We start from the raw sequence: 25,173 nt of genomic DNA, 5'->3' as shown, positions 1-25,173 counted from the left end.
ATTATGCTACTTTTCTTGTAATCAATTATAACACCTACTTTACTAATATGGTGCTTTACTCTTCTTACAACAAAGACAACCTAATGCTCCAAAAGCAGAGGAGGTCATTACAAGTCGATACTATGTTCTGTACACCATCGCAATGCTCTTTAGGTCACATTGGGCATCTCTGTAAAATTCTTCCCAGATTGTTCACTGTGAAACTAGACAGCTTCCAAGTCGCTTTAATGATACGCGCTTCGCAAGTCAGAACTATCATATATTCCATTTAGCAACAATATTACCAAACAAACATGCTGTTACTGCTACATTGTTTCCTGCGTGTGTAAGAAGTAACCATAGCTGTACTAAGTGAACACAGCAACACAAAGAGCCGCCCAGCCATGAGCAGCATATTACAGCACAGTGATACTCTGTCTTCCCTATAGACTCGCTGTCTCATCCACCAATTTTTTTTTTTGTAATCTTCACGTTACACGGCACTTTTTAACTCCCCCATTTTCGCTTTTCCACGTTTCCAAGTGGCTGCCAACAGGCCGCTCCGTCCGGCAATTGGTTCCCTGCCGTGCTCGTTATGGGGTGACGCAGGCTGCGGTCCTTCCCTATCCGTCCCCCTCATCGGAAGCGGAGGCCCCGGCCCCGAACTGCATTGGAGCTTCGCGTTGCCATTCAATCCCCGCCTGCGCCTCGGCTGGCAGCCCCCCTCAATTATTTTCTCTGCTGCTCTTGGCGACCATCATACTGGCTGTCAGGAAGAGGCAAGAGGGAGAAAGGGAAGCGGTTACCGAGAAGGGGAGGAGGGAGGGGGGGTACGGCAGAAAGATTTTTTTTCCCCCCATATTTTTTATTTTTATATTCACACGTTTATGGAGCTAGAGGAATGCGATGTGATAGCTGGTCCCACCGCGTGTTACCCTCTGAACCGCACCGCCAGAGGGATATGAGCTCTGGTTCTTTTGCTTGCTGTTTTTTGCAGACAAAAGAGAGCAGCTGAAAAAAGGTAGGTTGAAGAAAAAATCCCTATTTTGAAAGCTTTTGGAAGTGTTGAGTTGGGGGTGTAGTTGACACTTCTCATTCCTCGTAATAAAAGGCTGGTTAAGGGGGTATAAATGAATACATCGACGGCATATATTACAATAACTACAATTGTAATTTCTGTATGCATTCAAGGTTTTTTTTTGCCCGAAAGCGTGTTAAGAGATTCCTGCGCTGCAGAATGTGATTGGCAAAGAGACTCCTCATAGATTTCGTACTCGAATAAAAAAAAAATAGGCCGCTAATTTTAATTTGCCATTTGGGTATGATGTTGGCAGCCCCTGTCTGTGATTACTGATTGTTTCTGCAGACTATACTGTACAAGCTACAAACGTAGATTCTAATGGCAAATACGAAGTTTCTTTTCAAAAGATTAGGTAAGCTTCATCTGTTGGTATCTGCTTTTCACAGACGATCACTGACACACAGTAGCGCATAGCTGTGTTAAATTTCATCAGCTGGTATTTATGACGATTAAGTACAAATTCGTGAATTCCATCCATGTTCAGTGGTATTCACTAGCTTCTGATTATCTGTACTGCACATGGCATAACTTGTTCATGATACTTGTAATAAACGAGAATAAAAACCTGACCTCCATCTCCCCCAGATAAGATGGTATTAAACAGGGTTGTTTAATTTTGCTTTTACAAGTAAAAAATACTCTCGGATAATCAAGTGTAAACTTGTTAAGATTACAGGCCGGCATACATGTGTGACGTCGACTCTGTTACGCTATTTAAGAAATACAGGCTTTAATTTCTGAATGTCAAGGAGCACAAATGTTCAGTATGCAGGGTGACTGTTGCACTACTGTTCTGGGAACGCATTGTAATAGTCTTGAGGTGTGACAGATGGCAGCTGATGTCTTCTTTTCTTCTTTTAGCATCTCCCTTATGAGGTAATTGAGTTCTAAATGTGGTTAAAGCCTTCTCATAGTATTAACATTGGAAGTTCCACCAGGATCTGCTAAAGTAGCAGCAACTTTAAATCGAGAATTGGATCTCTGTGGCTCCCAGCCATTCTTGCATAATTACCAAAAGTGAGCCACCATAGTTAATCTACTGTTATCTGGACTGAGCAAAAAATTATTTTAGTTTCTAGCCTCCCTTTGCAGTGAGTAGTAACAACTTCAGAGACCTTCAGATAGTGGGGATATGTGTTACCGGAGGTTTCATTCACTATATGAAATTGGATTCGGTTAATTTAATTGTAAAGATATTCTGTAATTCTGATGTTGCAGTACACTTCTGTAATTGCTACCAAATGGGATTTGTAAAGAGGGACTTTAGTGACTGAGAGTTGTCTGGCTAGAAATAAGGCCATAGCAAGTTAAAAGGTAAAGGCATCTTTCAAGTGTCAAGAAGATCACCAGTTTGTTTTTCAGATTACAGGGGTTCGATTCCTCTGAAGCTGTAAGATTTGAGTTAAGTTTATGAACATTTTAATAGCATTAGAAATCAACCATCTTTGTGTACGTTTGTGTTAAATATCCAGTGCATTAGAGATGCCACCTGTACACTCTTTTTGGGTCAAAATAGAGTAGAAAAACAATAAATTAACTATTTGAAGTACAAATTATTTGCACCAAAAGATAACATAATAAGTGTGTCAGAATTGTAAGGTTATGGATAGGTCATAAATGAAAATGAATGCAATAAGAATTTTCAATTGTATTATTCCATCTATATTCACAGTAAAACTCTTCCATGGCCACAGTTTTGGCTAGAGGTAAAGAGGTTTCTCTTGGACAAAATCAGCATAATTATAGCAACCCATTCTGTTTTGCAATGCACAGTCTGTTCCTTCGGTGCCTTTTAATCAAGTTGTAACAGTGCATAATGAGAATTGTATTAAAAGGCACTTCCTTATTTTTTTGTCGATCTTTTTTTAAAGTATTTTTTTAACGTCAGGCATCTAGTTGACCAGTATAATGTTATTTTTGGGACTTCTTGTTAAACCATTGTCAGTTACAATTGAAAATATAAAGATTTAAAAACGTCCTTAATCTTAAATATGTTTTCTGTGTTCATTTTGCAAACTCACTTTCTGTCAGTAATTTCTGTGGAATCACAAAGCTGCTGTAAAGTCCGGCACATCACTAATGTTTTGAAGTGCCGTGACTATAACCACTCATAATGTGTCGTTTTTAATGTTTAGGACAATAAAGTTGGCATTATAATTCCCTGAGATTTTGTCCTACAGAATTCCGTCATTTCTGAGGTCACATCGGAGTCAAGGTTAGCTGTCGTACTGAGTACTAGCTGTGCTTTTCCACACTGACCTGTCCAGACTACAGGATGGATGTTAAGTGTTGTTCCCTCACTGGAACAACTTTGGGTACTGGGTTCGATTCTCGTCTAGGGGTGCCTTCTGTTTCAAGTTTGCACAATAGGTTTTGCGAGGTGGGTGTTTTGCTGGGTGACCTCCCATAGTCCCAAAAACATGCTGTCTAGGTTGATTTGCATCTCTAAGGTCTCCTTGTAATGTGTGTAAGTGCATAATTACGTGTGTGTCTGCCTTGTGGCCATTGTCTGCTGGATTAGACTCCTACTCACTGCATCCCTGTGTTGGACTAAGTGGTTATTGAAAATGGATGAATGGGAGAATACTGGAGATATTTGATAACTCAACTGGGATTTTTATTTGTATTATTATTTTATTATTATTATTAGAGTCTAATGTTATAGTTGGAAAGAGAGTTAGAAATCGTATACTCCGTCTCAATCTTCAAAGGATTCAATGGAGTTTGAATTACATTTCCTTAACCAAAAAAAGTTAAACCTCACAAAGTCTTGGAATATGTTTTTGGGGGGAAGGGGTGAAGACTTCACAAAGAAGATTTCTTGCTCAATCTCCTGTTTATCTTAACTGTGAAAAGTCATTGGCTACAACCACAGCTCTTTAAAAGCAGTTAGACTTACAATTTATTTGCAGTTGTTTCACGGGCATGAACATTTTTTTTCTTCAATAGATTAGTGTGGTGTTTCATATATAGACTGCTATCTCTGAAACATATGTATTGTAGGATTGTAAAGGGTATTTCAACCCCCAGATAGTTATTATAATTGGAAAGGAGGGCAGCTTCAATTCCCAGGGGCACATATGCCCATGACATGACGCACTGCGGTAGTTCCATCTCTTCTTTTAAATAATTAGAATGCTTAAGGCTAGAATTAAAATGGTGAATTTGCATATTTTAAGTTGGTCACAGTGTTGTGCTGCCACAAATTAAAAGCGAGTAATTTTGAGTAGGAACTTATAGTGAATATTTTTCTGGATTGTAGAAATGTTTTATTGTCTCTCTCAGGAAGATATATCAGGGTTCTGGGTGTCCCGGGAATCTCACTGAACAGCCTTTAACCCAAGTTTTCTCCTAACTTTCTTTGAATGCTAATCGTGCTTTTTTATACTCAGCATCAGAAGAAACCTAGCACTTTGCTTATTATGGTTGTATGTTGTTTTTTTAAAATGCACACAGAGTTTGGACATTGATTAAATTTTTTTGGTGCCATTTTGACTAATCAGAATGACCATTTGATCATTCATGACTGATTGTGTTATACTTGAGGGCCTTTGATTGTTGTTTGTTGTCACCTCATTAGTGAAACTGTTGATTGGACACAAGTGATGAGGTGATGAGGTCTTTTATTTCAAAATAAGTCAGAATGCAGAACTTTATGCGGTCTCTCCTCAACTTCGTTATATTTGTTTCAGATTACAGCTATTAATATATGATCAATGTACGATGAACATAGTGGGTTAATACCAATTCTAAATCCTATTAAACTTTTTAAGAGCCACAATTTTTACTGCTGTGGAAATTAATAATAGACCTTCCACTCCCCTACAAATAAACTCTGTAAAGATATTTAAAATTGATTTAAAACTTTAGGTTTCCTCCTTGTGAGATGACATTTTTCTTCTACTTCAACCTAATTTTGCTGCACTGTCCACACAAGGAAAAATGTGCAAAGAGATATTTGATAAAAATGTATTCTGCACAGTTTCCGCCTGAGCTGCACAAAGTAAAGGAAGTGTAGGCATTACGTAATTTAGAAACTGCATACAGCACCACGTACTATGGTCACTGAATTATCAGAGAAAAGTGTAAGGCACATAGTTACAGTATGCACAGGGCATTTGATTCCTTTAAGGTGGAATCTCTGTGGTACCAAGTGCTGAATACCAATCAGGCTATCAACCAGTGTGAAAAGCAATGGTCTAATGGAAGAGCTGGCTGTGTGAGATGGGTCCTGAGTGCAGGAGTTTGTTGGTGTAAACTGCAAACTAGTAATCAGCACAATTGGCTGTGTGACTCAAGTAAGGAGGCTCAGGTGATGTTTTGGGGCCTTTCTACACCCAACCAGGGCTTTTTTGCTTTTGTGCCTCTTTGTATTTTTATTACACTCCTTGGAAGATTGTTTATGTGCCTTAAAAGCTGGAGAGGCGTTGATGGCAAAGCATGAATGTGGAAATAATGAGAAATAATGGCTGTCCAAAACAAGCATGTGCACTGACCCTCACAGGTAAGGCTTGTGTGCCACATGGCGGCTTTATCTGATCCTGGCCAGAATGAGAAACACCAAAGAGGACAAGGCAGAACTCAAAGAAGGGGAGGGGGACTTCACATGGCTACTCTGAGGCTATACAGTCTTTTCAGCCCAGACAGGTCTTGAACCCAAGGGTAGTTCAGGTGGGATCTGGTGGTCTGATAAAGTCAGAGGACTGTGATGCGCAAGCTTGTCCTGAAGGACTCCTAGCTTCTTGGACTGTGCTGCAGTTCATCATATTCTGATGGATCTGTAAGTGATTAGTGAGAAGCAAGACCAAGAGGAACAAAATTAATAAGGCTACACTGCTGTTCTGAAGTTCTGCATTACAGTATATCCTTCCTACAAGAGGAACATGCTGTGGTTATATTGATAGATCTGTAAGTTTGCCTGACCATGGTTTTCAGTGACAATTACAGATCTCTTTATTGTTCTTCTGGGTTTGTTTTTTGTTTAATTATTTACTTCACTGTATTTTTTAGCATGCAAAATTCAGTTTTGTTTAGTAGACCATTCCTTGACCTTTACCAAATCTTTCCTGGATGATGCCTGTTCTTCTGTCTGTGTGAGGTAATTCTCTGGTTTATGTTAGTTTATTGTAAAAGAGCTTAATGGGAAACAGCGATGAGCAGATTTCTTTCTGTAGTGTCTTATGGTTATTAAGAAGGCAATTGGGAAATTTCTTTAAATCAAGCTTCTCCCTAACCCAACATTCCTGTTCATCAGGAATTGCAATACTAATTGTTCTTCACTTTTGTTCATAGTAGGTCTGTTGGTTTTGTGCTTTGGTAAGACCAAATTTGCAGCTCAAGTAGTGGCAAAAGAAAACAAAAACTTAGGCATGACAGCCAACACCTAAAAATGCATGGAATTAGGCAACCCTCATGGAAAAATCTCCTCCCAAGATTTTCATCCTGATGCTAAGATACAGTATAAACACATCTTTCGTAAACTGAAACCACTGGGTTACTGCAAGTGGATCAGCATCGCAGAACCACAGCAGAAACAAAAATGCTTTTTCCATACCTTTTGTTGGCCAGAAAACTCCCATTATCCACTGACAGGTGCATTGTTGGCTTAGTCTTGTATCAGCATTTTGTCCTCTTCAAGGGCTCATGCATTGGTTTGCACAGTATGTACTGTATGAACACCATGGACTTTTAAAACCAACAGCTGTACTGTAAATCAAGCATCTGTTAAGGCCACAGTCGTAAACCTTTTTTACTTTGGAGTTACTCTTAATTTTTTGAAACCCAGGAATTTCTCTCAAGCACTATTGCTGGATCCTGAAACAGGATTGTAGTTCTATTTTTTTTTTATTTGGTTTTGGTGTAAGCTTTAGATTAGGTAATGTGTGGATAGCAGAGGGAATACTGTCAAAGCTTTTAAATGTGCAGCACAGTAGTCAGTTCCCTTGACATTAACAAAAGACCTGCAAAGGCTGGATCAGTGTTGGATTAGACCATCAACTGTCAAGCAAAGCAACAGCAAGGATGACAGTCCTAGTCCCATGTTCTTTTTCTCTGATGTTTTTGTACTTTCAGATCAATGGAGGCTTGAAATGATCTGATAGGAGAGAGACTTTCTGTATATCACTCTGAATTGTAGTTGCAATGTGAAGTTCAGGTATCTTAAATACGTAACCTTACTGCTGTGTGTCTGTATCTTCAAATGTATTTTTTTTTACTGAGTAGAACAGATCAGTGCCCAAGCTGTGAGGAAATGCCTTGGGTTAGACTTGGAGTTATTGCTGCCCAGGTGAACTGCGGCAGCAGATGAGTTGTTTCTGCACTTAATTAGCAGATGGTACTCTTTAATTGTGCTATTGCCGTTTCCAAAGATTGGACTAATGTGCTTACAATCTCTAGTGAGACAGTGACAGAAAAGTGAATGGTTGTCATTTGCACTTGTATCTAAAGGAAAGAGCAGGGTTTCTAAGTGTATTCAATTTTGTTCTGAGTGATATGAACAGTTAAGTTTTTTCCCTTGCTGGTTTAGTAATATGCTTCTGCCCACAGCAAATTCTTACTTTGTTGAATGTTTTTTGAGAAGTTAAATTGCCTTAAACACAAACACAAGGGAGTTTGACTCAGACTACCAAAGCCATGTTACTAAAACTAAGGTAGAGTGGAGTGATGCTCTCAAGATGTTGTTTACAGAAGCCACAGGGACATTAGTCAGTTGAATTACTGGGCATACTAAATACTTCTGTCTTCTACAAAGCTCAGAGGAAATAATTTCACACTGATAAAAATACTGAATATTCTGGTCAGAAAAGTACATGATTTTAGTGTATTTGGGAGTTTCAGTATGCCAGTAGCAAGTGTGTCACCTTTCAATAAGAGCCATCCTTTTTTTATTCTTTTGTGTTTTTGTGACCTCTCTGACACCTCAGAGTACTTTGAAACCAGGGTCAAAAGGCAAGGGAACGTGAAAAGGCAGAGAGCACACCTTCTCTTACTGTTCCTGTCTAGTTCCCTACATTGTGGAAACTAGGCTTAGCAGAACTCCTGCACACCTTTCAGCTGTCAGATCAAACTTGGGCTGCTTTTGAAGAAAATAGGGGTGCACAACTTTTGAGTCACAAATTCTGAAGAGTCTGGGTTCAGCCACACATATGTACAGTATGCGGCTTTTTATGTTTTCCCATTAATGGGTTAAAGAAATGAGCGTTTCAAGTCTAAAGTAGTTTAGTATTTCAACTTAGCCAACTGTGCAGCTCAGTTGGAAGGTTTTCTGAGGAATCCATTTTTTTAAAGCCGTCACCCGCCTGAACGTTTGCTTTTTTGCCACTTCTTTCCATTCTCGGTCCGTCTTGGGATTTCTATTCGCTCCGTTATCGCGCTGTCCAGTAAGAGGAACAATGAGTCAAACGGATGCTGCTGTCTAGGGAGCAAGGCAGGGAGCGAGGGGCTGGCAGCACTTTCCCTGGCTCTCGAACTTCCACAGTGCAGGGCCTCAGCTGGGGGAAATGCCAGGATCGTGCGAGGCCACTTCCTCAACTGCTAGGAAGCAAGCCACCCCTGGAGAGAGTAATTATAGCCCTCAGGCCCAAAGAACAATAGATTTTGTTTTCAGTGTTGATAGCGTAATGCACAGGGGTAGGGAGTATCGAAAAGGATTTGTTAAATCCAGGGGTTAGCACAATATGTGTCTCAGGAGGCCGTGGGTAGAGAGTGAGGGGTCTAAAGGCAAACTGGCAGAGTTGTTTTTAGATTTGTGCAGAATTGCCAGAATCCTTTAGGAGTCCAACTTAATCTGCCCCTTGAAATGCCTGATGGAATTTTAAGAATTTCCATTTTTATTTGTAACATTTGTTGGGGTTTTTTTTTATTTGATTTACACATGGTATGGTAATATACTCCTATGCATTGGGGCCGTGCTTGCCATTGGGGTTCCTGCGTGTCGCACTGTGCTGATAAATTGAACACAAGGGAACGCACTGGGTTCTTCTTGACAGTGCCCCTTGTTTGTGTATGTGGCCCATGGGGAAGCTCTGGCAGGATTCCCTGTACACTCCAAGTCTGAATTGCTGCTGTTCATTGGATAGCTCCTGTATCTAAGGAGCCCGAGAGGGGATGCTGCCACTTGGAGACCTAGCTCACAGACGCTGTTCTCCAAGCGTGGGCTGTGCCTCTGCTTCCTTTGGTTGCTAAAGGTCACCCAGCAAAGCCTGAGTCTGGAATGTGGTTTGTTCTGGTAAAGGCTTGCTTCGCTGCTTCCTGATGTGTCGAAACAGAGGCCATTTACGTCCTGTTTGAATCGGTAAGATTGAAGCAGAATCTTGGGCCAGACCAGGCACATGCTGCTGTGAGCTTTTCGCATGGAAAATCCTTTCCTCTGGCTCTTCCTTTTTTTTTCTGTTGTCTGAGTACAGTGGAGTCAGATTGACTTTGACCAGGGGTCCCAAACCCAGTCCTGGAGAGCCACAGTCATGCATGCGTTATACTCTTTAAATCAGCTATACCCATATAGAGCTGGGAAGAGCTCTTAAACTGATCCAGTTAAGCCAGTAATTAATTGAGGAACATCAATGAGACTTGAGCGGGAATGAAAACTTGCTTGGCTGTGGACTTCAGGAACTGGGTTTAGGAATCTTTCCCGTAAACCTTCAGAAAAATGTTTTTAGATTGTATGTAAAAAAACAGCTTACCTCCTGTGACTGTTGTACCATATGTAGTGTCAGGTTTCATGGGACATCTTGCCTAGTTTTCCATCAGGGTAAAGGAGATTATTAGGCCTTTTCTTATTTAGAAGAGTCCTTTTAAACTCCGGTAATTGTATTTTAATGGATTTCTATTTAGGTTATAGAAATGAGCTGTAGCAGTGATGCCATCTTGGAGGGAAAGGGCTGAAGACGGTTTGCAATAAAGCCTCACTTGGCAGTTCAGTGAGGAAAGCAGGCAAGAGCTAATAGCCCATTGTAATCCTGGCTGAAGTTTCAGCCTACAGGAGTTCTTTAGATCAAATGAACGGCAGGGTCCATACGATATCATCTGGTGGTTTGATTCCCTTGTCAATCTATGTCAGCTATGTACAAGAAGTATGTAGTCACGGATCATTGTGATTTTGGAGACCTGTGTTGTTGGCTTAATCTGCTCTGATCCTTTAGTATTTGAAACTGTTTAATTATGGGAACTTTGCTCTGTGACAAATTGGTACGTTTGTGTTTTTTCTGAAGCATTACCCAGTTTTCTTTTCATGTAACACTTACGCATGGTTCTGAACTCTTGTACATGGTTATATGAAGACTCACCTGATTAATAGGATGTAAATTATGCTTAAACTGTGGAATTTCATAGGACAGTGTAGAGTAGTGACTGGGGCTCTGATACCTGATTGGACCTGACCTGGCTCTCTGGTGAGACACTGCTGTTGTGCCCTTGAGCAAGGTACAGTACTTTACCAAGGTCCACTTCAGCAGATCCATCTGCAAATATGTAAAAAAAAAACTAAGCTATTGTAACCCATTTAAATCAATTTTCATGGAAGTATTGAATAAGATAATATTCTCTATTTTTGGTTGCATTCTGCAAGTGTGCAGTCAAGTTTTGTGTTTCTCTTAGTTAGATCTTCTCGGCATGTGACTTTTCCATTCCGTTGCAGTTCCTTTATGCTGCCATCTTGTTATCAGACCTGAAACATTGCCACTGAATTGCTTGGAGAGGCTACAGTTTGAGCCCTGCTCCAAATCGGGTGTCAGGTGAAACAGAATAAATATCTCACCGAACTGATACTTTAAGTTCTCAGTAGTGTGCAAGTTCATCCTGGAGTGTTGGATATTGCGATAGATCTCCTTGCAGGTCCTCCTGCTGCCTTTGACACTTAAGTGTCAGAATAACTTTTCTGTAGGTTGCAGACTTCCAGTACTATGGAAGTTTCTTTACATATTCATAACAGAACTCCCATTCTGAGAACTGGTTTTTGTCACTGTATGCTGCCATGTTGATTAAGCGCTGGATTTTTGGGATACCAGTTAAGAAAGATGGAATATCCCAGCTCTTACGTTTCTTGAAGGAAGAATCTCTTACGTTTCTTTTTTTCTACTCTTTGTTTCTACCCTCACACACAGCAGAGTTTTGAATGTTTCTGAAGGTTATCTGAATAACAAAACCCCTGTTGCCCGTGCCAATGGATCAGAATTGCTTGTTGACACTTCAGAAAGAAGGCCTGTTCAGATTTGCTATTCTTCACAAAGAGAAGAATAATTGTTGTTGTCTGTTAATATTTTTTTATTGTAAGATGACATTAATTATTCTCTCTCTATAGGAGTCAATACATACCTAAATTACAAGTCAGGTTGCCTATCTATGTTACAAGGAGTTTGAGTGCTACAGTAATTGGAGTATTTTGAGCTGACAGTGCCCTGTTCACTTATCTACTGCTGCAGATATGCGGACACATGTGTATAGGCTGTTAAATGTAATGTGATTGCGTGACACAGTAGTCACACAGGGATTATCTAGTTTACCCAAAATCACAATAAAAACCTGTGTGCTCTAAATCTTGCACCTCGAGAACTAGACTGCCTTGCTCCCTACATAGCTCAGTGTTCTCAGGCTGCCTTTTAAATTCTCCAGGAATTTATCTTTTTAGGCACTATGCTTCATTTTGTGCTCATTATTTATGTGTGTGTATTAAGTATGTTTTGTAGAATAAAACTCTATTCCACAAACTTCATTATTTTATCCCCACACAGGTTTTACTTATTCTGTTCATTGTCCTTGATGTAAGGGGAGCGATTACTGTAGGTGTTTGTGCTGTAACTGCACTGCTGTAATAGCTGGAAGCTGTTGTCTTGCTTTGTGGATAATTGATCTATCTAATCTCCTAAGAGTTAGACACACCAGGTGCTGCTTTGTCATCTTTTCTTATGTTCTTATCCCATACTGTTGTCTTTAAAACTGATTGTCAGTATTTTTTCACTGTGAGTTGTGTTGAATTGGCCTGTGACCAGGAGTTCCAGTTTTCAGACATTTTTTTCCAGCATTGGGTGATTTTTCTTTCATAGAATAGAACAAAATTGGGTCACATTATCTGAAACAGATAATTAATTGCATATGCTTCAGAAAATAGGAACTTTATTCCTTGCTGTATTATTCCACAGAAAAGAAGAGATTATCTGTCACGTACAAAATCCTTTATGCTCGGAACTCAGCTCATGTAATACCTAGGGAGAAAAGTGAACATCTGATACTGAAGTTATGTATAACTGTAACTGTGGAGAGTGAAAAGAAGTATAAAAGTAAGGTTCACCTTTTCTAGTAAACTATACCTTTAGCTAGTCTGTTTTGTTTTTGCAGGTACGCTGTTTAGATTTCAGGCAGTGGACTTGAACAGGCAGGCATTGTGCTTTCAAAACAGGGCTATCCTAAGGAAATGCAGTGTTGTTATTGTGAGAACTCCATTACTTGTTAAATTCATTCTTCATGTATAGGCATATATTTGAAAACCGCCTCCTGAAAGCCTGTGTAGATAACCACACACCTGGCCCTCTTAGTGTGTTTACTTCCTGTCCTTTGCACTGGCTCTTTCTGTCCGAGTTACATTGGAATTGCACACAGCTGCCCCCTGTTCCAGGTGTGTTCAGGTGGACCCCCAGTGTACAGGTAAACAATGGTGAAGAATGACTTGGGTCAAAGCTGAAAGGCAGTGCGAGATTTCAACATGGTGTTACTTCAGCTGTTTTCTCAGTCTCTTTGTTACTTGGCGGGTGACTTGTTCTGCGGTGTCACGGAAAGGGGTGAGATTTGTGGCGCATGGTGCAAGGCTGAGTGTTTTGAAGTCCTCTTTCATTATTTTAAGGCCTTTCATTGCACCATGTAATTTTCGTACACTCTTGTTTGTCCAATCTTATGTTCCTTACAAGTCCAATCTTGTCGTCTACCATAAAGTGATCCAGCACAGCCGTAACGAACAGTAGCTGTACTGGAATCCTTTGCGAGTGCTAAAAGTTTGATTTGAAATTTTCCAAGCACCTTTTAGTAAAGGGGGCTTTCATGGCTTAAACATTCAGGCCGTGGACCTGTCAAGCAGGCAGCTGATAAATTGTGCTAGGTGTGCCTTAATGTGTGTTGGTTGGAATAATTGCCAAACAGTTATTGGTTCAGGACCCATTTACAGTATATGCCTTAGGTTAGATTTATTACTCCACTAACATGTAGTCAATTTAAAGGGATTTGCATGGTGTAAGTGTGGCAGGGGAGGTATTCTGTTTAAGTTCTTAAAACAGTAAAAAGGCTTGTGATTTTTTTTCTTAAATGAGATTTAAAAAGCAACAGATTAGCTTTAACATTAAAGATCTCTGCATCCGATCATGCTGATAGTCCACATTGCTGATATGTGTTTGAGGAGGATTGGGTATGTTTCAGTGGTACGGTTTCATTCATATACCGTATGTTCTGTGCACCAAAAGAAAAATACCCAAAATGTTCAGGGTTGCAGGTCTTTCAGTACTTCCTGTGGAATGCTCTGGTGTAGCCTCCTGCTCCTAATATTGAAGCCAGGAAAAGCACCTTGTCAGGCCTGAACTGGCGCAGAAATACAGTACATACCAGCACATCAGCTGGGAGCAGATCCATAAGTTCATTTTTAGCCCTGGCCTTGTGTCCCTGTAAGTCTGCCTGGCAACACTTCACTGTATCGTGCCGCCCTGCTGCAGAATTTGGGCTGTTGTACTGAGAGCTACTAAATAGTCTGCCGTATACAGGGCTAATCCTGGAAGCTAGCATCTTTTTTACTTTACTTTCTTTGTGTAAAATCATGTGTATTGCTTGATCCTAAATGCTTCCAGCACTCGCTTTAAGAGTCTTAGCTCCTCTCAGTTCCACTGAATCAGTGTAATTAAACTATCCACAGCCGGACCTGTAGTTAAGTCTGTAGTAATCTGCAGGGGAGCGCTGTTCTTGATAACTCAACACTTCCAAGTGAAAGGTTTCTATGGATGCTTCTATTCCCCAGTCATTTATTTGTCCAGTTATTATTCATGGTTGTAACGAGTTTTGTATTTTTTCATTCTTGTGACTCAGGTTTTGGTATCCTGATCAATGGAGAAGGTGGGAAAGATGTGGAGCAACCTGAAGAACAGATGTCAGAACCTGTTCCTTCCGGATGGCTTGAGCCGGAGCGAGAGCATGGAGATGAGCTCGGGTAGGTGTGGCACAGATCCCAGCCCCTCTGATCCCGCCCCCCCGAGAGCGGCCAGCCCCCCGCGGGGCATCACCCCCCTGCCCCTCGTCTCGGAGGGGTTGCAGGCCGCGGCGCGGAGAAGCCACAACTGCGTCTCTGACATCCCTCAGATCGTGGAGATCACGATCGACAAAGAGAGCGAGGACCCTCGAGCGGCAGGAGGTGCCCGGCTGGCCCGGAGAGACTCGTATTCCCGGCATGCCCCCTGGGGGGGCAAAAAGAAGCATTCGTGCTCCACCAAGACCCAGAGCTCCCTGGAGATGGACAAGCGTTTCGGCCGGGCCCGGGGCGGGCTGCAGAGGCGGGAGCGGCGGTATGGCGTGAGTTCCATTCACGATATGGACTCCTCCACCGGCCGCAGCCTGAGCGCGCACTCCCTGCGGCAGCGGCTCCACGACACGGTGGGCCTGTGCTTCCCCCTGCGTTCGCACTCTCGCTCCTCCAAGGCACTCTTCTCCACCAAGCGCAAGATCCACCTGTCCGAGCTGATGCTGGAGAAGTGCCCCTTCCCGGCGGGCTCGGACCTGGCTCAGAAGTGGCACCTTATCAAGCAGCACACGGCGCCGGTCAGCCCCCAGTCCTCCACCGCCATGCTGGATGCGTTCGATCCCGCCTTTCTGTCCCCGGAGGATGAAGAAGACCGGCTGCGGGAGAGACGGCGGCTCAGCATCGAGGAAGGGGTTGACCCGCCGCCCAACGCCCAGATCCACACCTTTGAAGCCACAGCTCAGGTGAACTCTCTCTACAAGCTGGGACCAAAGCTCGCCCCAGGGATGGGCGAGGGCGCCGGGGACGGCCGGCTCGGAGCAGGAGGGGGCGCCGGGGGGTCAGGAACAGGGGGAGCTGCGGCCCTGGCGACGGCGGCCCCGGCGGCCGCGGCCGCTCCCCTGCAGGTGGACTGCGACTCGGAGGAGGACTCGACCACACTCTGCCTGCAGTCGCGCAGGCCCAAGCAGCGGCACATGTCCGGGGAAATCCATTTCAGCCGGCAGGGGCCCTGGAAAGTGCACACACAGATCGATTACATCCACTGCCTGGTGCCAGACCTCCTGCAGATCACCAGCAATCCCTGCTACTGGGGGGTGATGGACCGCTACGAGGCAGAGGCTTTGCTGGAGGGCAAGCCCGAGGGCACTTTCCTGCTCAGGGACTCTGCCCAGGAGGACTACCTCTTTTCCGTCAGCTTCCGCCGCTACAACCGCTCGCTGCACGCGCGCATCGAGCAGTGGAACCACAACTTCAGCTTCGACGCACACGACCCCTGCGTTTTCCACTCCTCTACCGTCACTGGCCTGCTGGAGCATTACAAGGACCCCAGCTCCTGCATGTTCTTCGAGCCTCTGCTCACCGTGCCCCTCAACAGAACTTTCCCCTTCAGCCTGCAGCACATCTGCCGGGCTGCCATATGCCGCTGCACCACCTACGACGGCATAGGGCTGCTGCCCCTGCCCTCCATGCTGCAGGACTTCTTGAAGGAATATCACTACAAGCAGAAGGTTCGGGTGAGGTGGCTGGAGCGGGAGCCGGTTAAGATCAAATAAGAACCGGAACAGGAAAGACTGGGGGTTGGAAACGACGACAACAACAAACAACAAAACGAAAAAGTGTCCAAACCCTTTCCGTACTGTTTTTTCAATGTGGGGGTTGGGGTGGCGCTGGCGAAATACTAAAGTACATTATAAGCTCTTATTTTTAGTTATCACCTACATCACATTTAGTATGCCCGCTGGCAAGCACATGTTTTCCCGTCAAGCTTTATTGTAAAAGTAACAAATTGTAGCAGTTCAGTTTTGGCAATTGCTGTTTCAGCTGCTTCCTGCTAGGTGACAAAAGCGTTGCAAAGCCTGTATTGGAATACAGGCCTAAGCCCCAAAGTGAAGTCTGCATGCACCATCCTAAAGCTTGAACTCAAGCTAACTTTCACTAAGTTGTACTGTTTACTTGTGCTTTTTTCCTTTCTCTTAAAGCAACTATGGGGTTCTGTATTGTATGATTGAAAATGCAGTATTTATCTCAAAGGGCAGTCAAATCTGCTGGCTCATAGGACATAAATGCTTAGGGAATATATTTATCACTATTCTTTATTGTAAAAAATACACATAATGCTGTACTTGTCTGTAAAGGCATTAGCCCTGTTTGAAAACTCTCAAGTTCAGATGTGAAACACATTCTCCGCACCTTCCTCAGTGGGTATGCGTCCAGACTAAGTGTCTGGTGGAGGCAATCGTGGAGAGAAAGTGTAATTCCAGCCGGTGAGTGCTCGCTGTGTATGTCTGCACCTCTCATTGAAGAAAGTTTACTAGGCATAAATGTACCGAGCCCTCACACATTTCGTCTCTTCCAGGAAATGCAGTTTGTGCCCACGGTTCAATGTTTAACACATTACACCGTGACAGGTGCCTGTGCGAGACTCATTTGTACACACCAACTTTTTAAATGAATTTAAATTGACGCATGTTAACTAGCACTATTGCACACGGAGTGCAGTTTTTTTAGCGAGATCTCTGGGTTCCTCCATAGACTTGAGTTTGTGAAGAGGACTGTTTTCGCAGTGGTGCACGCAGCTACAGTATGGATGCAGCACAAAGCACAAGCAATGTTATCTATAAGGGACCACCCGTTGCTAGGATGAGCTGCCGACAAAGTATGTGCACCGACGACAGTTTCCCTTAGGCATGCTTTTCTATGCATCCTCTATTTTTTCACCCTAGTGGATTACAGATGTGCTCTTAATACCAGAACAGCAAGATTCACCAGGTTCTAGATCCCAGAATGAAGGAATAGAGGCAAAAGTGTTGTTTTAGGGCACTTAATTCAGTTTTCTTGCACTTTTCAATATCAAAAAGATGGCTTACCTTCAGATTGAGGTCTTGTTTTCCCCAGAGATTCTTTTCATCATGCTGGACATGATATTTATTTTAAGTTAGCCTAGATAATCCTTGTGACCTAATAGTCAACCTATTGCTTTGCAACGCGAACATAAACTCTCTTATTACCTTTTGTATTTTACATATTTTATTACACAATGATGCATTGTGTGAGCCCTAAGCTTATGTTTTTTTGTCTTATTAGGTTAAGACTCATGTGACAAATCAGATCTCCATAGTTGCTTAGTGCGCTGCTTATTGTAATACAGTACATTCAATACACTTACAGTAAGAATTGTCTTGCCAGACTCTATAGAACTTGTGTTCAACACTAACCCTCTCCAGTATCCAGCATAATGTCATAGCTTGCATAAAAAAGATGACAAACGATGTGCCTTGATAATGGCTTTTATTTTACTTCCTTTGATGCGGAATAATTGCTAAATAATGCTTTACTGGGTATATATAAACTTTGTTTTTGCAAATTGAGCAGAACATATTTTGAGATATAATTAATTCTATCTTATGCACCCTGAACATACCTGTTTAAGGGAACAGTGATGAAGATGATGCATATAAAAAGCCAGAATATTAAAGTACTGTGCTTGCTCTTAGGATTTGGTGCATGTTTTGTTACAGTATTGAGGATGTTGATGTGGTTCTGATCTTGGGTTTTTCAGTGATCAGAGAACCTGAAAAAGAATTACATAATGATTTGGTAGGTAATGCCATGAGACAATGGCATTGAATAGGCTATACTTACAAATTTCACATTGAAAAATACTGAAATATTTTTGAACAAGGCCAATATTAAAGAAACATTTGATATTTATTTTAATACATATGCGTCTCATGCAGGAAATGTTTTTCTTTGACAGTAGTAAAACAGGGGATTCCACACCAATCTTTTAATTCAGATAAAGTTGGTCTCCAAATTCTTTACAGAGAAATTTATCCCAACACTAATCAACATTTCATTTAATTGGCACTCCATGTAAAAAGAAAAGAATATGTACTGTATGTTTTCAATCTCAATGATACTTTTTATGATTAAATAACCTGTTACAGAAAAGGTATTTACTCCATTCTTTTTGGTATAAGAAGGCCTAGCTAATATTCACGGTTTAAAGTACTAATTCATGAAAATGTAATTTTTATACAAATTCGGGATAAGGGCAGATTAGTGTTTCTCCAAGTGATAGGTTGTATTTTAGAAGTTGCCCTATGTTTTTTATGGAACATATAGATTTACATAAATTATTTTAATATTGGATGATATTTTTGGGAAATAGAAGCATAAGAGGTCAATGTCAGAAACAAATGCCCAAAACAAGTAACATGCACCTTTTTCCACAAACACATTAAGGCTTTTTGGGGTGATTTAATAAACATGAGATATTAGGGTCTGTTTGCACATCATTTTTTTTTAGTCTGAATTAAATTTTTCCAATTTAAAGGAATCAATAGGACTGGGTTTTAAGTAACCCCAACGATGCTCTGTTTATTGAAGATTTTAACTGTAGTCTGTTTTTAGAGAGAGCAATACAAATTTTACATATGCATGTTTTGAAGTGACCAAAGCTTTTAGCCTGTGGTTTTCAAAATTTTGCAAAACATATTAAAAGCTTGCCTCTAGAAGATTGTGGACTATCATACTGTATGTTCTTCATGAACAGATTTGGCAGGCAAGTATGTGGGAGGTTCTCTTTTTCTGGTTTAACATTTCAAAATGAAAAGGACTTCACTGGTGACTAACGGTAAGGATCCAGACCTGTGTGGAGGAAGAGTGAACTGTTGTGCACTATTTAAACCCTTACTGTCCTTTCATCTACCCAGAAGTGCCTATTTTGTGAAAACCCTAGATTCTTCACTCAACATCCTCTTTGCAAATTGCTAGTGTAGTGTTGATTTACAACACTACTATTTGTGCAATAAAGTTGGCCTACTAAGTAAAGAGACACTAATCATTCAAAGCTTCTCAAAAATGTTAAATCTGTAGAAAAGAGTTCTATTATAACAAAACTTGCTTTGGGGCATTTGTGTTTTTCACAGGGTGACTCAATAAGAGGGGGAGACAGAGGAGAGTTTAGAAAGGGACATTTCAATAAAACACTGTGAACAAATCAAGAAACTAAAGTCCCTAATGTTTGCAATGCAGTGTTTTAACTGTGGCTCCTTAGTGTTTTCCTCTCAAACCCTTAGTCTAGCCCATGTAATCGCACCTTGAAATATTTTCTTTTCTCTTCTTTGGGTCACCCTGTAAATATGCCAGTTATTCATGTATGTTTTTTTTGTTCTTGCAAACAGCTGGAATATAATGCATATGAAATCTATAGTGTTTATATGTATCTACACATGCTTACGTTGTTTAAAGCTTTTCATATTATCCTCACCAGCATGGATGTGAAGTTGTACACAAATATATGTTGTTTCCCCCTTCTGTATTCCCCAGGGCTTTCCAAAATTCAGGTTCATTGCTTCACAGCCAATGGGCTGTTGAACTGTGGTTCATGGGCTGGTTTGGAATACCGTTTCTGTCCTTTGTGTCAGGGTTATGGTAGACTTGCCTCTGGAGTATAGCAGCTACACCTTCATTAATAACTGCCTGAGGTGCCACCAGAGAAAGTGTAACATTGTGACCAGGAGCCTGTCTGATTACGTCCATGCTGTAGTAATTGGAAGTCTAAATATAAGTTTGTTTAAACTTAGCTTTTGCTAAAAAAGCCTTTCCTGAGTTTTTATTTACTGTGCTGGTTTGGGTGTACAGAAGGGTTATTCTGTTTCTGTTTGCTCTCATGCTCTATGTCCTGTTGATTTTCTGATGGCTTTGGGTCTCTTTTTGTTGTTTCGCTACAGAATAAAAGGCGCATCGGTAATGAAGCCAGAAGTACTAATCTATATTAAGAATTTGTGCAATAATGAGCCCACAACGCAGTCTGCTGTTGACAACTATATAATTTTAGTTTTTACATTAAGTGGGGTGATTTTAAATTAAAAATTCGGTTCAGTGAAACCTTAGCTTATTAGAAAATGAATGCTAAAATAACCATGTCAGCTAACAGATGGTGACTCTAAGAAAAAATGAAAATGTAACTAATTATTTTGGACTGCAGCAAGCCACGATCATTAACATTTGAACTTTGCTGCCTTGGCTGTAGTCCATGTCTAAGATCATTATCATTAGTATGAAATGAAAGCTTTTGTGTGCAGAAATCTTGCTTATAGACTCCAGGTTTAAAAGTCCTTATCCTGTTAGTGTTTGAAAACAAATGAGAAGGAGAGCTTCTATCACATTAGTTTGAACACACAGGTAAAATGGAAATTGCAGTAGTTTTCCTTAACTTGCAGTACTGATTATAATCCTAAAAAAATTTAAAACACTTTCTTTTTATTAATTTCTTGTGGACAGCATCCAGTCATTTGGACACTTTTTATGGCACATCCATTCCAGTGTGAGTAATTTGTGCACTGACAAAGCCAAGGAGTACAGTAATTCTGACCAGCTCATTTTCTTCTTGTGTTACGTCCGGGTGATCGAACATTGCTAGTTTCAAAGCGGTTAGGTGATTCTTTCAGAATGGAGGAAGCTGAAACAGTTGGTGAAACTGAATTCACAGTGCTTAATTGTGAGTCACTGCATACAAATAAGATTCATCCTGAAATGATTCACATCTTTTCATGGCATTACTTTAAGGGTCCCGCAAGAATGGGTTCCCAAACGCATAACGTAACAGTATTCCTGGAAATTCGGGTTCAGTATGCACAAATGATGTAAAATGATCTCTAGAATTTGTTAGAGTCTCAAAGGGTCTGACAATGCATAAAATAGCTGAGTCCACATGGAAAAGTGCATGATCTGCTCAAAAAGGAGAATGTGTACTTTTTATATTTGGCTGTATTGTAGACACAGTTATGAAACGATATGTTGGCTATAAATATGCCAGCTAATTTCATGGAGCACAAATAAGAGATAGAAATGTTTGTTTTTGTTAATGCCAAGTAAAAGGATAGTGTTGTCTTTAGAGGCTGCCCTAGGGATTTTTCACTTATGTTCTATAGTTTGTTATTTAGCTCTCCAAGAGGGAAGATCAAAGTAATTTCCACTTAAATATTAAGTTACCTGTTCTGTTCAGAATGCAAATTTTAACAACAGTAGCTCTAGTCATGTTTGAGACCATCTACAAAATATTCAAATCAATTCAATTATTCTTTATTTTGTATCAATTTCCAATTGAAAATTCGAATGATAAAGAATAACAGCATCATGAAAAGAGAACTGAGCAACATGATTCTTTAAGATTTTGTAAGAGATGTTAAACCATGGTCCTGACTACTTGGTCACTAAAGATTCCAGTTTGTATGGGTAAGGTTGATAATGCTGGCGTCCTGGATAAATTCCACTCTGATCTTGCACAAACTGGCCTCTCCAAAGTTTCCCCCAGTGCAATTGATGATGCGGTTTCTCACTTATTGAACTGATCTGGTGTGTAGTGGGACTGTTGATAATAATGAATGCCCTGTGTCGTAGGTAGGTAGCTACTGCTCTTCAGTGGTGAATGAAGTGGGTCCACTCTTATATGTGAAGCACTTTGGGATCCTTTAGGATGAAAAATGGTATAGAAATGCAATTAATTGTTATTATTAAAAGAATGAATGAATGCATTTAACACCAATTATGTCTGAAAGCAGAAGTCGAAGACAACATATTTGTCATTTATTTCAGGTAAAGGGTTGGTTTTCTTTGACTTGTTAAGTGTGCTTAATTAGTAAGGTTTAATGATGCAATATGTAAATAGAAACTGCAGAATATAGTTCAGGTTTCTTGTTCCTGCTCCCTGATATGCAGTTGAGTGTAATATAACCACGGTTAAAGTTTTCGGTCACTAAATGCTATGTATGCACCTTCACTGGTGTCATTCGCCACGATGGCCATGGCAACAGGATTTAACAATGATGGGACTAACGAACCGGGCATTTTTCAAGCATGAGCATCTTTAAGGCCTTACTTTGCGTGATGCAACAAGACTTCCTGCTCTGAAGTTCCATCTGCAGCCCTGGGCTTCTCAATACTCTGTGGAGCGATCTAGCACTCAAATCTGTTTTTACACTGCCTCCGGTTTAAAAGGACTAAAAACGTTTTCCCTTTTTGCAGGTGTATTGTGCTCTTATCCACGTTTCTGTTCCCTCTATGCTCTTCTGTATTGTGTCCAACTACAGTATGTGCTAGTTCTGAGTAGATGCAGTTTTGCGTTACAATTTATCTTCACTGCAGAGATGTATGGTGCAACACCGCTGTCGCTCTTGGTGCTTTGCCTTGCGCTGCGTTGTCTTAATATTCCAAATAAAACCATTCTGTGTAACCTCTAGTGGCTTCATTTCCACATGATTTACAAAAAGCACCCAACACTTTTAAATCTGACGTGGTAGTAAGATGCAAGTTCTAATACCCATTTCCCTGTACTCTGTTTCTCTTCATTATATGTCCTAAGCAAAGTCTTTGTTTTCAAGAACATCTTGATCCACACATTAATATATTTGTGATACCCTTAGTGTGTACTGAGTTTATTCTGCCTGTTTTTCTTCTTTGTCTGCAAACCATAACATTCAGTTGTCCCTAACACTTAAAGGGCTCCTTCAAATAAGTCTTCATCCAGGACAAACCAAATGACACTGTGTTCAGCTTAGATTGTTGCTAGATTAAGTGGAATGTTACTTAAGGATCAACCTAACTAAAGCGTTGGCCTTTTGTTATTAAAAAGCTGAATGAGCTGGCTTCCTTTCCAGAGCTTTTTAAATATCATGGACTACGTAATTCATGAGTATCTGCTGCAATTGGATATAGGTTGAAATTAGCTATTACCTTTTTATGAATTTTATCTTATTGTAATTAGCAATACAGACAGAATCATATTCTAAAATTTCATATTTCATATTCTAAAATGGAATCTATGATTCTAGTTTGTACAGGTGTTATTAAACAGTAAATCTATTTGCTTTGTAGTTTAGTTATTGTAGTGATCTGCCAGGCATATTAATGTCAGATGGGGCTCTGGAAGGTGAGAACTGCAGCTGTGTTACGATAGCCTCTGTGGGGAAACTGGAACATGCCCAGTGGACATGTCGTGTTTTAAAATGACAGCCCGTCAGTGCTGTGAGCCTGGAGACTGGCCTGCTAATCTCAGCCCTTTTCACAGAACTAGAGAGGCTCTGATGGTAGGACTGGAGCCACAGATTCATGCTGCTCCCAGACTGCACAAGAGCCTGGGACTCTGACTTTAGCTTTTATTCCTTCGAAATCAAGTGTTAACAGTAAACAGGTTATCCGTTTCATGGTCACCAGGCCTTCCAATCAATTGAAGGCAGCCGGAGAGCGAGCCTGTGAAAGCTGGAAAGATGCTTGCAGGTCTCACTCAGAACAGTGTCTTAAGCATTTCTCTTGAAATGTGGGACAGTGGTGGATTTCATGAGAAGTGTAGGTGCGTCATGTAGGAATCGCAGCTGTTTAATCAAACAGTCATTGACCTGGTGGAGCTCTGATGTTGCAGAAGCACATTAAAAAGGCACTGAAGATTCATGCTAGTTCAGTATATTTTGGGGATGGATTTCCTTTTTGTAGTTTAGAAAAAAAAGAGTTGAGGGCTGCTAATTACAGGCAGATGTGCAAATCAGAGCTCAATCCTCCTTCTCAAGAAGGAGGTTTTGATGATGGATGCCTGCACCACAGGCTGGGGCACAACGTGGAACAGGAGAAGGATCAGGGAGAAATGGAATGCCCTCTGGCCAATATGCCCACATTGATGGGCTGGAAGTAGAGGCAGTACAGTTGGGATTTAGAATCATGTCCTGTATAACACAGACATGCCTAACTTGACTGGGTTTACATGGATGGTGTTTAGATATCGTCATTTTTATATCATTATTTCATTACAGGAGTGCTCCCTGCCATTCTTAGTTACAATTTTCTTTTGCCTTTACTATGTCTACTAGTTTTTAACATGACCAGTATTGTGTCCCATTATACACTTTAATAATCTGCCTCACCATATCCCTGGTGGACATGTAAAAAAAGGAACACATGTAAATACAGTAAACATTCTAGAAGCCTACATGTTACAAAGTGTAAAAAAATCACATTACAGTACCTGAAACCAAGACAGCTGGCCAGGTTTTCTCTTGAAAAAGCCAAACAAAAGGGACTTTTAAAGTCTTATTTTCATTTTTTACACTATGTATTCACATTTGAGTTACCTCTATCACATCATAAAACTAAACCCATTGACATTTGGTCATTTTCACTATGTTGTACCAAAGTTAACTGTGGGAACTAATAATGCTCCCAGTCAGGTGTTCATGGAGCTGCGGTTTAACTTCATGTTCAGCACTGCTGCTGCAAGGGAAGGGGACTGAGAAGTGTTGCTTTGTGTCAGTGAGCTGTTGTTTCCTACTTAAATGTTTTCGAAGGAGAAGCCACCGGAGCTGTTTCAGGCTCAAGCAGGCGGAGTGGCACACCGCAAGAAGAGCGAGTTATGTCCGTGGAGTACCGAGGAACGGACGCCACAGAAATGCAAACACTCTTTTGGAAACAAAAAGAGAGTAGCAGCCAGGAAACACACAGGCTCAGAACAAAAAAAGAGCAAATACGGATCCTTTTAATAACCTCTGAAAGAGTGAGAGGGATATTTGAGTCTGCAAGCCAAGGAAGCTTCAGCACAGAGGAAAAAAGAGCTGTTCCATAAAATGTAAAGACCCCTTAAACTGAGTAGCGAGTTCAGTTGTCGTACATTTTTTTGCTTGCGTTGCAGACACTGATTAGGCTGCTTTATCTGAGGCAGACCAGCTGAGCATTAATGACTAGCCATATCTACAGACAGCTGTTCATTTCTTATCAAGGTATTGACTTAATTGTGTTGAAATGAGGGTGGAATGACCTACTGGAGTGCACCAGAGAAGAGGGAATACATATATTCCATCAGCAAGCTATAGAATGACTCTTTCCACAGAGGTCTATCCTCTACAGTTTTGTGTGTCTT

General features: G+C 41.0%; 1 protein-coding gene across 1 annotated transcript; it reads left to right on the top strand.

Annotated features, from left to right (window-relative positions):
* The first annotated feature begins 670 nt into the window (after positions 1-670).
* On the top strand, positions 671-22,503 carry socs5b (suppressor of cytokine signaling 5b). The gene is made up of 2 exons (XM_088609708.1): positions 671-1,000; positions 14,117-22,503. Exon 2 carries the CDS (start codon positions 14,135-14,137, stop codon positions 15,815-15,817), a length of 1,683 nt encoding a protein of 560 aa, XP_088465834.1. The 5' UTR covers positions 671-1,000; positions 14,117-14,134; the 3' UTR covers positions 15,818-22,503.
* The last annotated feature ends 2,670 nt before the right edge of the window (positions 22,504-25,173 follow it).

The sequence above is a fragment of the Lepisosteus platostomus genome, chromosome 17 (assembly GCF_059453375.1).
Source record: "Lepisosteus platostomus isolate fLepPlt1 chromosome 17, fLepPlt1.hap1, whole genome shotgun sequence".
NCBI classification, from domain to species: Eukaryota; Metazoa; Chordata; class Actinopteri; order Semionotiformes; family Lepisosteidae; genus Lepisosteus; species Lepisosteus platostomus.
This window is presented reverse-complemented; position numbering and strand designations above follow the sequence as displayed.

What these genes read in the sequence shown, in the direction of transcription:
- socs5b (XM_088609708.1), top strand. Translation starts at nt 14,135, where the DNA reads ATGGAGAAGGTGGGAAAGATGTGGAGCAACCTGAAGAACAGATGTCAG.